This window comes from Pistacia vera, unplaced genomic scaffold (genome assembly GCF_008641045.1).
Source record: "Pistacia vera cultivar Batoury unplaced genomic scaffold, PisVer_v2 Contig132, whole genome shotgun sequence".
NCBI lineage: Eukaryota > Viridiplantae > Streptophyta > Magnoliopsida > Sapindales > Anacardiaceae > Pistacia > Pistacia vera.
This window is the reverse complement of record NW_022195380.1, coordinates 1009321-1022574: the sequence shown is the minus strand read 5'-3', so window position 1 is coordinate 1022574 and position 13254 is coordinate 1009321. Positions and strand designations below refer to the sequence as shown.

General features: G+C 34.4%; 1 protein-coding gene across 1 annotated transcript; it reads right to left on the bottom strand.

Annotated features, from left to right (window-relative positions):
• Nucleotides 1-1978: 1978 nt before the first annotated feature.
• Nucleotides 1979-5652, bottom strand: LOC116122185 (purple acid phosphatase 15-like). Its single transcript, XM_031408090.1, has 7 exons — nt 5284-5652; nt 4115-4306; nt 3551-3884; nt 3207-3424; nt 2900-3090; nt 2525-2809; nt 1979-2116 (listed from the first exon to the last, which is right to left on the bottom strand). Exons 1-7 carry the CDS (start codon nt 5558-5560, stop codon nt 1979-1981), a joined length of 1635 nt encoding a protein of 544 aa, XP_031263950.1. The 5' UTR covers nt 5561-5652.
• Nucleotides 5653-13254: the final 7602 nt, after the last annotated feature.

Below are 13254 nucleotides of genomic sequence, written 5' to 3'. Positions count from 1 at the left end.
AATTAAAAATCCCTTTCGGCTTGGTTAATTGAGTGGGGGACACCTACAAATGATGTGCCTTACATCCTCCCACTCGACCAACTTAACTAAGTGGAGATACCTATAACACACATGAAGGATGTGTCTCACATCCACCCACTCGGTTTGGAGAACCAAGTGAAGACTCTTATGAAGATCACACCTGGCACCATCCCACTTAATTCGATTGACCGAGTGACAACACCTTCACTCATCCAAGAGTATTTTCACTTGGTCTGAGATGCCTCCATTCGGCCCAGGTTACCACCACTCGAACTGGACTACTCTCCAAGCTAAATACTCCTTAACTTAGAGAGTGGGGGGCTAACTATATGGGCCAAAAATCTTCTTGGGCCTTATCAAGCCTAAGCATGAAACATCTACTATGTGGCCCAAGGCCATGGCCCAATTCCGATTAGGCCTATGCCAAGATCCATATTATGGGCCAGCCCATTTCACCAACCAAACAATTAACCAATGGGATTCTCAAAACATTAAGGCCTTGCCACCAATTGGGCCTCATCACCATTCCACTTGGGCCCAAGCACATCGATCTAGGATCATTCCAAGAACCCAGAGTTCTACTTAAACCCTACTTCATCCACTTCTTATTTTCATCTACATCCTAATTCATCTAAGATCGAGAATCTTGTATGAATTAGGACTCTTACTTCTAAGAAGGTAAGTAAATCAAGTCTTTTCTATTTACTAGAAATCAACTATTATGGACTGAGAGTCCTACTAGGATTTGAAGATCCTATGTCCTCTATATAAGCAGAGGTCTTGCCTTTTATTAAACATCCATTATTCAATACCACCCACTAGCTCCTAAGTTCTTGCTCCTAAGAACTATAAACTTTTGTCATAGCTCTAGTCTTCGATCAGACTTTAGTAACCCTTCCTCCCCTTAGCCCTTACTAAATAGCCTCTTTCAACCTTGCTGACTTGAGCATCGGAGTGCCTACGGCAGACACCACACCGGTATTTTACGTAAGTTTTGCACTTGTTTCTTTGTGTGTGCAGGTTCAGCAGATTATCAGTGGCCTCAATCTCGCAAGATCAGTCTTTTTTCGTAACCGTAGATTTTTACTATCTACAACAACATAACTGAAATAATTTGGAATTTGGAACTTTATTAATTAAAAAAGGTAAATAGTTATTTTGTATATTTTGAAACCATATCGTAATGGTCAATATCATAAAAGATAATAAATGTGGGTATAAATAACAAACTTGTGCATATCATAAGGTCACAACTCTTTTTTTTTTTTTTTTTTTGTTAAATTACTATTAAGTGTCCTAGTTTTGTCTTTTTTATACTTGTGTTCATTGTTAATTGTTTTATAATCATGTGTCCTCATCTTGATTTTCTCCTTATATGACAAACAAGCAAAATATTTTACTAATTGGCATTAAAATCAACCAAAAATAGAAAAGAGCCATTTAATACAAGAAGGTTGTATATCAATAACGGATCATTTATTTCTAATTTCACAAATTAATCAAACATTCGATTAAATATAGCAAATAAAATTTAAAAGATTAGAACCAAATGTTGCTTCGATGCTGTACGTTTTCCTCTGTCTCTCTATCACTATGCCTTGTTCTTTGTGTCTCTATGTCTGAGCATCATCAAATCCAAAAAATAATAATAATAACTATTTTAGGGAAACATTTTAACAAATTAGCTGATAATATAATGTGAAATTATCGACCTTTATAAACTTAGGTGATGCTAAACATTGCGTTTTTTCATACTCTCCATTGTTAATCGGCTAATCAGGTACATTCATATGATTAAATATAACATAATGCAAGATAATTACTGCAACATGTAAGGCTTCTTGTTGAATTTAATGGGAGTTATGTATACATTACTGATTTTGTTTTTCATCTAGAACTGGTTTAGGCTCAGGGGCTATAGCTAGCTAGTTTCATAGAAGTTGGAAATGCAATGAATCTAAAGCTTGTTTTTGTTTACCTTTGCATCAGCTGGGCACCTCTCAGGTTGTCTGACTATATAAATTATATCTCCAGCACTGTCATACAAGTCCTGATTCCGATGCCATGTCCACAAAGCATGAGTCTCATTTTTCACCTGCAACCCACGTATTGCCATTACTATTCAGAATATATGTTCAATGTCAATAGAACTATTTCAACTGAAACTTCCATATATCAAGTATTTTGGAAGTCCAATACAGGAAGTCTAAGTACTAGCAAGTTGTAATGTTGAATAGAATGGAACTATACACTTAGAATGTTATTGATTTCAAAGCTCTGCTGCTTGCATTCACCTTGGAAATAAACTTTTCATTCTTAAGCATTGTTTAAAGAATCATAATGTCTAAACCCTTTTGTCACTTGCAGAGCAACGCATTGAGTAACTAAGATATATACCTAAATTAATTCACCAGGTACTAGGAGAAATTAATCTGGAATTTGGAAATATTGAGTTTTGTGTATTATGTGCGTGCGAGGCAAAGAGACAGAGAGTGAGACAGACCTCTAGAATACCATGACCAAAGCTACTTTCGCGATAAGCACTATAATCAGGTTGTCGGTCCCAGCAAAATTTACCAGCCGCTGGCCCTGATGTAAAATTGAATGCACAGAAGCCACCCAGTATTTTATCTGGAGTGCTTGATGGTTTCGGACAGTTTCCATCTTCATCAGCATGTGTAATCGCCATTTTTTCTCGATTGCCACCATCACCTATTGTTATATATACAGGACCACAAGGGTCCAAAGTGTAGTTATATACTCGGTTTGATCTCTCATAGGCATGAACCTGTTAATTAAATGTGTCCAAAATCCCTTTAGTATGCAAATAATTTGTTGAAATTAAACAGAAAAGGACGAGGTATGACATTACACTTACATGTCCATTAAAGACTATGTCAACACTATACTGGTATAGTAATTCTTCCATTGCTACTCGCATACATTCGGCTTCTCTGTAATGCGCGGTGTAGGTGCTATACCAAGGAGGGTGCCACGTTGCCACCAACCATGGAGTCACTTCTCTATCAACCTTAGCCAGGTCTCTTTTCAACCACTTGTATTGTTCTCCTGTAGTAGAGAAACTAGAACAGGATCATTAGCCATAAATATGTACTGGACATGGAATACAGAAAGAGAAGGGACAGAGTTGATGGGAATAAATTGATTGACGACCATGAGTTCACCTGATTTGTCATAGGAAATGTAAGCACCAAGCATGATAAAATGTATCCCGCCTGCATTGAAAGAATAATAGAATGTCGATGGGGATCCGCTCTCTTTGTAAGGGAATGCAAATCGAGAACTGTAAGCAACAAAAGTCTTATTTTCAGCCTGCTCTTCATACTCATGGTTCCCTTCTACAACCATTATTGGAACTTTAGACAATAGAGGCTGCATAAATCTGTTAACAAACCAAAATTCTCAGAAATTGGCAGAAGCAATCTCTTAAACTTTTTATGACATTGCTTTCATAAGTTTCCGAATTCAAAAAGTAAAAAATTCAGATAACAGAAGTACGAAGTTTTACCTTCCCCAATAATCCCAACGAGGCTGATAGGTTTCGTGAATGGGAGTTTGCGAAAATGAGCAAGAATAACAATCAGCCCCAGTTCCATTAGTAAGATACAAGTTGGCATAACTCACATCACCAACCAAGAGAATAAGATCAGGATGGTTGCTTATCATGTGGCTGACTGTTGAAGTTGTATTGTAAGTGAGCCCGAGGTCCCCAACAATTGCAATTCTACTTGGGTAACTTCTATGATTGGAATCAGGCATTGTTCTAAAATAATAGATATCACTCATTGCTGGTATTGAAGGATCTCCGCATTGATAATAATACAAGGTGTTTGGTTTCAACCCTGCCCAAACCACATAATGAACATGTGAATTACTTCTCAAATTTTGAAAATGAAATGTATAGATAATGAATATTTTTCGGTCTATAAGATTCTATATAAAAATAAGGGAGGACTCAACTTTGGAGCATATGTGTATTTTAAAAAAAAAAAAAAAAAAAAAAGACACAATATATCAATTCGGTATAACATTAGAAAGAGTAGTCATCACTCAGTTATAATTGTAGTTATACCTCTGAGACGAACATGGTGTATGATTCCGGAAGTGTAGTTTTTCAGGCCTTCAAAAGGATAAAGTTGACCGTAAACTTGGGAATACCCTGTTGCTTGATTAATCAATGGAAATCTTAGCATTCCATATTGAACAAAGCTTGCCACAGATTTTGGATCTAATGCTTGTATGTTGTCACCAATTTGGAAATCCCCTGAAAATTCAATCCGAGCTTTATCCGTTAATTAGATTCCAAAGGACAAGTGACCATAATATAACAGCCTACAATAAGATGAAGATTCAAGGGTTATCTATATGAATAAATCAATTTATGCATTAACCTTTCCTTCTAGAATATTCCTTCACCAAGGGGATCATTCCATTGTTATCTAATGTCCTGGCACGTAAAACCTTCCCATAAAATTAGAAAAAGAAATAAAAAAAATTAAAAAGAGAAGGAAATTTTTGATTGATCAGATAACCTCTCATTTTTACAATAATTGGTAATCATTTTGGTTCCTTAATCATAATTTATTCCTAATTTCTGTTCTAAGTACGAAGAGTACTTATTGAGCGATTGATTCATACTTTTTATAAATATTCTGCAGAGATTTATTATCTGTTATATGCAAATTGAATATTCTCTCCATGTTGATTTCTCTATTTATGCATACAGAATACCTTTACAATCCCCATTTACAAGTAAAACTCACTAGACTACCTTAATTTGCTCTCTCTCACACACACACACAAACAAACCAAAAAAAAAAACCTTTATTAAATTTGTCAAAAAACATTTTGGGAAAATATGAACATCATCATGAAAGCTCATATCCTCAAAACATTACTTGCAAGGGAGGGCGCTACACCCATTTTGTAAGGCGAGATTACATTAGAATTTAGAAATGAAAACAAAAAATCTATCGCCTGTGGTCGAAATTGAATAAGTGCATACCATCATTTTCTCTGTTGACTCTTAAAAACATAAAAGATTCCTTTTTGCAATTCTATGAAGAAGATTATCGGTTTTATATATACCGGAAAAGTCAAGCTAACAACTTAATCTTATCTTCTTGCAAGTTGCAACCATATTTGCCATCAAATTATCTTATCTTCTTGATCTATACAATGAACATGAAATGAAATAAAAGCTAGCAATAAAGAAAAATCAACTGATGAAAAGAAGGAGACCTGTGATCCAAGATATCCAAACGGAGTCATAGGTTGAAGAGAGAGAGACGGAGATTTGTTCAGGCTCAAATCCCTGGACTGTTCTCTGAACACGAGGATCGGTGGGAGGCAAATCAATGGCGTTCCCTCGGAAACTCTTGTCGAGAGGTTTTGTAAAAGGCTTGAAAGGTCCGTCAAGAGTAGTGGGAATATGAATATCATCTCTACTACTACACGTTAATTTCAATACAAATAAAACAACAAGCGCAACTACAAGCATTGAGACACTTTTTGCCATTTGTTATTTTCATGCAAGCACAGGAGCTTGCATAGACAGAATCCTTTGTGAGAAATGAGAAATGAACGATTGATGAGTGGCTTTTAGGCTAAATATATATGCAATTCTTAGTCGACGTTTGATTAAAGGCAAGTGTTTTACAAATTTTAAATTACAAGATAAGTTTATGTTTTAATTTTTATGAAAATTTATTAAAAAAAAAATTGCGTTTTAAAAGTGCTAACGTATACAAGAGATTACAAGTTAAGGAAGTCATTAATCATATTGCACCATATAATGTATCTTAATAAATTGGGATCTCTTTATAAATTGGAAAGCACATCCCAACTTATAAAAATATGTATTTAATTAGAAAATATGTTAATGACCTGTGAAAGGAGAAGGGATGTGCTGAGAGAAGATGTTGATTCTTTTATTATAATCATTATTAATTATTATATTATTATTACATATGTTTATCTGTACACCATGTGGGTCAAAAAATAACTGAATTTGTTTATCATTTCTTTTAATTCAATTAATTAAATTAAGTATAACGAATATGATAAAAAAAATTGAACACCTGTGTCTATTATAAGTTATTATGAAAATATATTACCACACTTCACTCAACTAAGACTTAAATTATTCTTAGATTAAGAAAGAATGGTTTCTTGGAAGCTAGCTAGAAAAATTCCTTGTTCATGCTCATCTGTCTAACTGTTGCGAGTCGTGTTAATGGGGCATTATGGTTATATTTAATTTTCTTTCTGGTTATAATAATAATTTATATTTATGGGTGCTCAGTTTGTCGTAATGGGCACACTTACTGCTGTTATACAATTACAATATTCTATTTTAGTCGAACATAATTTTTTCATAACATTATCAAATATTAAAATAAATATTTTGTAACATTTAGTGGATATTAAAACAAGTTTAGGTAGGTACGCAACCCAATTAAAGTAATGTGGCAAATAATTAAAGCCAGATATTTTGGAGGCACAACCCAATCATACAAAGCCTTACACCATTTTCATGCGAAAAATCAAAACAGTTTAGTGAATTAAAGTTGCTTTAGATTTTGGTCTTTATTCACTCGTCCTATCCAGATAAGGTGCATTCCAATTGGTGCATATTAGATTGATAGCATTTTTAATCTTTAATTAGTCTAATTAGATAAACATGAATAACAATTATTGCACATTGTTTATGTAATAGTTTCAAACTATCACATTCACAGATAAATCTCTGTTAGAATACCTATAACGTTAGGTGATGACTGCTCAAAAAGAATTAGTACTACAACATGGTTGAATAATGTTGCAAACTGAGTATTAGTGCTTCTTAATTACTTATGGAAAAATGGTGCCTGCTTTTCATCTTTTTTTTTTCAGCACAAGAAAGGTTTCATAATATTTAGGTTTTTGTTTTAGATTTTTGAAGTGGATGATGTAGCAAAACTAGTTTTGGATGAGAAAAAAAATGTTGGAGCGTCATTTCAGAGATTTGTGTGAAGGTTAAGATAAAAGGAAGAATATAAGGGTAATACTGGAATAGAAAGTATGTTTAATTTTATTTGATTATTTTAATTTAATGTAGGGGACTGTTTTGATTCAACCATGTTAAGGATTGCTACAACTTATACATTGATTGGTGTTTGATTTGTTTCATAGTTAATTTTAATAAACTAAATACATGCCCTTTGTTGGATAGAAATGAAAAGCTCAATAGATAAATGAGTTGTAAGTAGAAAATTGGGAAGTGATTTTTAGCCCCATATAATTTATCAATATCCATTTTTTATTTTTTTTTAATAACCTTAATGAAAAATGACTAGAAATGACATTATAATTCTACATATATTCATACTTTATTTTATATGTTTGTTTTAATTTTTAACCTTTAATTCCTATTTTGTTTTAACCTTTAATTTTACTAAAACTGCAGAGAAAATAATCACACAATGAGATGAATTTGAATTGGAATAAGTAAAAGTAAGTTTCAAATTTTAAATTGGGGGAAAAGGTGAAAACAAAAAAACCTAGGGTGTGCTCATTTATGAAATTTGTGTTTTTGTTTTCTGTATTAATGAGAATATTGAAAATGATTAGAAAATGTAAAAATTGAAAACGTATTTGGTATGTTTGTGTGAAAACAATATATAAAAACACGTTTGACATGTTTGTCTAAAAGCACAAAGAAAAAAAATTAAAAGCATGAAATTTATAGTCTACGCAACCAATAAAATGTATTCAAAGTATCACTTATTTTATTCAACTTGATGAGTTTTCTTAAATATATCAATAGTTCACTCGTTGATAGTTTTATGCTAAAAATATTAATATAAAATGTTGTTTTAGGAAAGAAAATATAAAATATGAAAAGAATAAATAAATAAATAAATAAACTTTTATTTAATTTTTTATACTTAAAATGGGTCCACTCATCCTCTCTATGCACTCTCTTCTCTGCCTTTCATCAAATTCAAATACGCTAAATCCATAATCAGACATAATTCTCACGATTCTCTAGGCCAGAAAGGTCAAAACAATACATTAAAAACATAAACCAACAGGTCTCTATTAAGTTTTTTATTGGAAAAAAAATGAGTTTAAATAATAACCTTAATTAAGTTTGAAATTAGGAAAAATAGTATAAATGAAAAACCTAATTAAATTTATCAATCTATTTTTAGTATTAAATAAAGTTTAAAAAGACTTTTTTCTAAAATGTAAAATAAAAATGCATTTAACCATGCGTGGAGAACACCGATAAATTAAATGGGAACAGAAAGTCAATTCTCTGAAAAATTAAAAACAAGAAACTCAAACTAAAACCGAAAGGAAAGTCCAATAAAGGTAATTAATAAACTACCAAAAAACAGAATTGGATACAAATGACGGGGCTGTAAATAGAAAATTAAAGACAATAAACCCAAGCATGAAAGCCCAAAGTAAAACCCAAAGGAAAGTCTCTTAAATATTATATTATTAATTAAACAAAAATGGCTTCATTTCTCTTCCATATTTATACACTTCACATTAATTGATTTCTCATCCGTCCGTACGTGGTAATTATTTATTTGATTATTTCATGACTTCTTGTTGTTATTGTCCGATTTTAAGATGTAATTTGCTTTTCACTTTAGTTTAAATTTTATTATACATTTTTTTATTCCATGTAAGGGACTGATAGATTCTAAACAGATGCAGCGACTGTAATTATCAAAATACCCTTAAACCAACCATTTAGGTTGGGTGGCAGACGACAATCGGTGAACAACCAAATTGGCCACATTTTTGTCAAATTTTGTGCAACTTCTCTTCTTCTCGGCCAGTTTTCGGGCGTTTCTGTCATCAAAAATCTGCATTGCCACCACCATTTGATCTCTCATCATCTCCTCTTCAAAACTTATACCACCCTATCGCCTGATCACTCACCATTTGCCAGAAAAGCCCACAACATTTTCTTGCAAACGACCACTTTTCAGCCATTTTTTTGACCGTTTTGTCAACCAGAAATGTTCATCACCACCACCATTTAAACCCCCTCTATCTGCTCTACAAAACTCTTGTCTCCTTTTGCCTCACTTACTCATTGGTTGTCACCCTTAAAGCTTTTCTGTCTTTTCCTCGAGCACCTGGCGTGCCCCTGAGAGGAGGAGAGCTGGGAATGGTCGAGGGATGATGGAAACCGAGAAAAACAGCCACACTTAGTTCAACAAGCACAACACAACACTCCAATAGCAACAACCAACACAAAACTACAAAAAACCAGCCTCCAAAAAGCTCCAAAACAAGCAAAATCACAAAAACCCAATGGCGAGATGGCAGTGCTTCACAGCCGACAGTTGGAGGGAAACCAGGTAACAGGCTTTGAGGGGTTTTCTGGAGTGACGGCTGACAGTTAAGAGGGTGGTGGAAGATTTGATTTTGGCCGTCGAATTTTGCCGGAATCTGACTTAGAAAGACAAGAGGCAACCGACGAAAAAATGGTTGGTGACTACGAAAACGGTGGAATCTAGCAAATTCAAGGTGAGAGAGGGTTGGATTGCGAAAAGGAGTTGATTTTGGCCGATTTCAATGGGAAAACTAGATGGAATCGACCCGAACTGGCAGGTAGTGGCGCCAGCACTCTCAGCCAAAAAAGGGCAATTAGGCTAGGAACCAGAGGTATTCTGATGCTTTTATCCTTCAACGGTTAAAATATAAAGAAAACTATGTTAGTTTAAGGGTGGGAATATGGATAAATACAACTAACGGTATTAATTTAGGATTTCGCTAAACCTCGGGTGAGAACATGTTGTTTGCTCATAATATATTTGTTCTCTGTTTATCTAAGTCCGAAAACTAATGGTCACCCCAACTAAATTCGGAAATCATAACTTAAATCCCTTACCAGCACTTTATGCTATATCCGATTATAGTAAGGGTAAAATGGACTTTTTATGTACTACTCACTGAAACCAAAATTAATCAGATTCAAACACACGAAATAATACAAAATATTTATAAATAAAAATATTTTCTTTTAGAAAAATCTTAAAATATTGGTTGGCTTTCTACTTCTAGTCGAACAAGAGTTGCAATCTAACAAGATCACATGGTCTTAAACCTTTCTATTGTTGAATTTGAAACAGTTTTTTCTTTTCTTTTCTTTTTTTTTTTTTAATCTTTTGTTTTTACAAAACTTAAAATAAAGAAAGTACAAATATTTATATTTTAAAATATAATAAGAGTAAAATTGTCAAGTCATCAATAAATATACATATAAAATTTTAATGCCAAAAAGTAACAATACAAGGTGTAAAATGTAAACAATGATTTCTGAACTTACTGAAGGCAACAAGAATCTTCGGCTCTTTAGGGGCATAACTGGTATTAATTTATTAACTTTTTTAGAATACAATGATACCTGGCAAGTATGGGTGTGCAAAATAATCTGATATCTGGTATCCGGTCCAGATTCGATCCGAAAAAACCTGATATCCAAAAATTCAGATTGGATTCGGATCATATATATAAGAAGATCCATATTTTCGGATCGGATATCGAATCGGTTATGCAAAAAACCGTATATCTGTATCCGATCCGGTTTTTAAAAACCAAATAAAAATAATCCCAAATCATTTTTTGCTTAACCCTAGATCCCAAATCCCTAACTTTTTTCCTCACTCAAGACTCAACGAAAAAAAACCAAACAAATTCGACACCGCTTCTCCACGATTTTGAGAGATATGTTTTCATTTCATCTCATTCTTAGATCTACTGAAAGCCTTGGTATCCTATAACTTAGTTGGCTGAAGCTCAAGAGTTTGTCTATTTGAGAAACGATTGTTGTGATGATTTAGTGGTCATTGTTGTTCCAACATTTGTTAAGATTGACTTATTATTCCTTCTCCTTAATTTGTTAGGTCTGTTTGATATTTAGAGCAGTAGTTTTCGTGTTTTGGTAGATAGGATATTGGTCTAGTGGATAGCAAGATAGGTTCAATGTCTTAAATAAACAGTAAGCAACGTATTCTTTGTGAAGAATCGGCACTGAAGGAAAGCAAACAAAATGTATCGGTCTGCTCTGCTGGTTTACTAGCATTTTTCAGGTTGTTTGGTGGCTACAGTTTTTGGTTTCTTGCTGCTATTTTATAGTATGTACTGTTCATTGCTCTGTCAAGGTGTTTTGGTGCTGTTTTGCTCTAGAATATTTTTTTGCGTTCCATTGGACTGTTGTTTTGTTATTTCATCAAATCTTTATGTCTTTTAACTCCAATTTAGTTTAATTTTAGATAAATATAAAAGATTTAATTTCAAATAAAATTCTTGTTGTAATTTTGTTTTGAAATTCGGATTAAAACCGGATCAATCAAGAAACCGGATCGGATTCGGATCGGTTTCTTGGCTGATCTGAATATTCGGATCAGATCAGAAAAAAGGTCAACTGGATCGGATATCCGGTTTTGCACACCCCTGTCATAAGTGTTGAATTCACTTCTTCACTGCATTTAGTGATTCCATAGTTTCTAAGTTTTTATTTTTATATTACTGGGATCTATTTGGCATAATTTAATTAACAGTTATTTTTTTATTTGTTCATCTTATATATATATTCATAATTTTATTCAACATGAAAATTGATTAAGTAGCAGATTAATTGAATGTAAGAAAACAAATAAAAAAAAAAATTCAAGAAATTTACTTGTGGTCAAATTTTTAATCACTAATAATAGGAATGAGTTTTTATCAAAATAAGATTTAGAATAAGTAAAAAAAAAAATGGAAAGCACAGCTCAGCTTATAAAAATATGTATTTAATTAGAAAAGATGTTAATGACCTATGAAAGGAGAAAGGATATGCTGAGAGAAGATGTTGATTGTTTTATTATAATTATTATATTATATTATTACTTGTTATGCCTAAAAAATATAAGGGCTGACGTAAGGTCCAGTCAGCATGCAAGAGTCAGATCATGGGTACACCCGCTGCCTGCTTTCGTCAGAGTAATGTGTGCACTAGACCGGCCCGTGTCCAATCCCTGTCTAAATCGCGCAAATCACTCTGGAAGGTGGGCAATGTGACATAAAGAAGGGTTTGTACGGATAATCCCACCAACTTGCAGATTCAATAATCATTAGCTTTAGGCATCTCACTATAAATTGAGAGCTCCTCCCTCATTAAAGGGATTCGCTCATTTTTACTTTTAATTAGCTATTCTCTCCTGAGGATAAAGAGCATTCTCTATCTTGTATTATCACTGGGGAAATCATTTGTAAGTCAGTCTGCTAACGTAACCTTCAATCCACTAACGCGACCTGACCCCTATCATTAATACAAACATCAGTGGATATAGGACTTGCTACCTTAACATCCGAACCACTTTAAAAGTTGTCCCATTGCATTTACTATTATTTTCTTTCATATTCACGTGTGTCTCTTGGGCCAGCTTAACGTCTCGCACATGCGTTTCGTTGGTGTAAAAATCTCGCATCAATAGTTTGGCGTTAGAAGGAGGGCCATGATTTAGTGTTCATCCTTCATCAGGAGAATCTCTAACTTACTGGTCCTACAGTAGCAAATGGCCCGCCAACCTGAACCTGAGCAGACTAACCAAGGTGCTGAGGGAATCCCGTAGGCCCAGGGGGATACCTCTTCCAAAATGCCTTCAGTTCTGCAAAATGCTGCAGTGGATATCCCGTCAAGTTCACAGCTGGACCATACCATTAGAAGCTACTTGGAGAGGTTCGACAATACTCTCCAGACGGTCAACCGAAGGTTGGACCGTTTAGACCAAGGCGTGACATCCAAATCAGCTGGGGCGGTGCAACCGCCAAAAACGCCTGCAGGTCAAGCGAAAGCGCAGCAAAGGGAAATAGCCCGTGTCGCAAGCACTGCAGCGCGTAGACAAAAGGGTAAGCAAGTGGAAAAAAACAAGCCCACGGGCTCCAAAGGGCCAGCGAACACCAACCGCGTCCCGAGCAGAATACCGGTAAAGTTAAGACTCGGTGAAAAGACACATCCCGAGCTGTCCCATGCCACGTCGCAGGTACACCCTAGTAAAAGTGCTGGGCGGGGTGATTCTTATCACCGCCAGCAAAACGATCCTGATCATTATCGTATAGGAGGTTCCCACACTTCGCGGGGCAGCTCATACCACCACGAAGGTCGTGAAAATACCCCACATCATCCATCGCCATCACACGCCTCTAGCCAACTTGTGT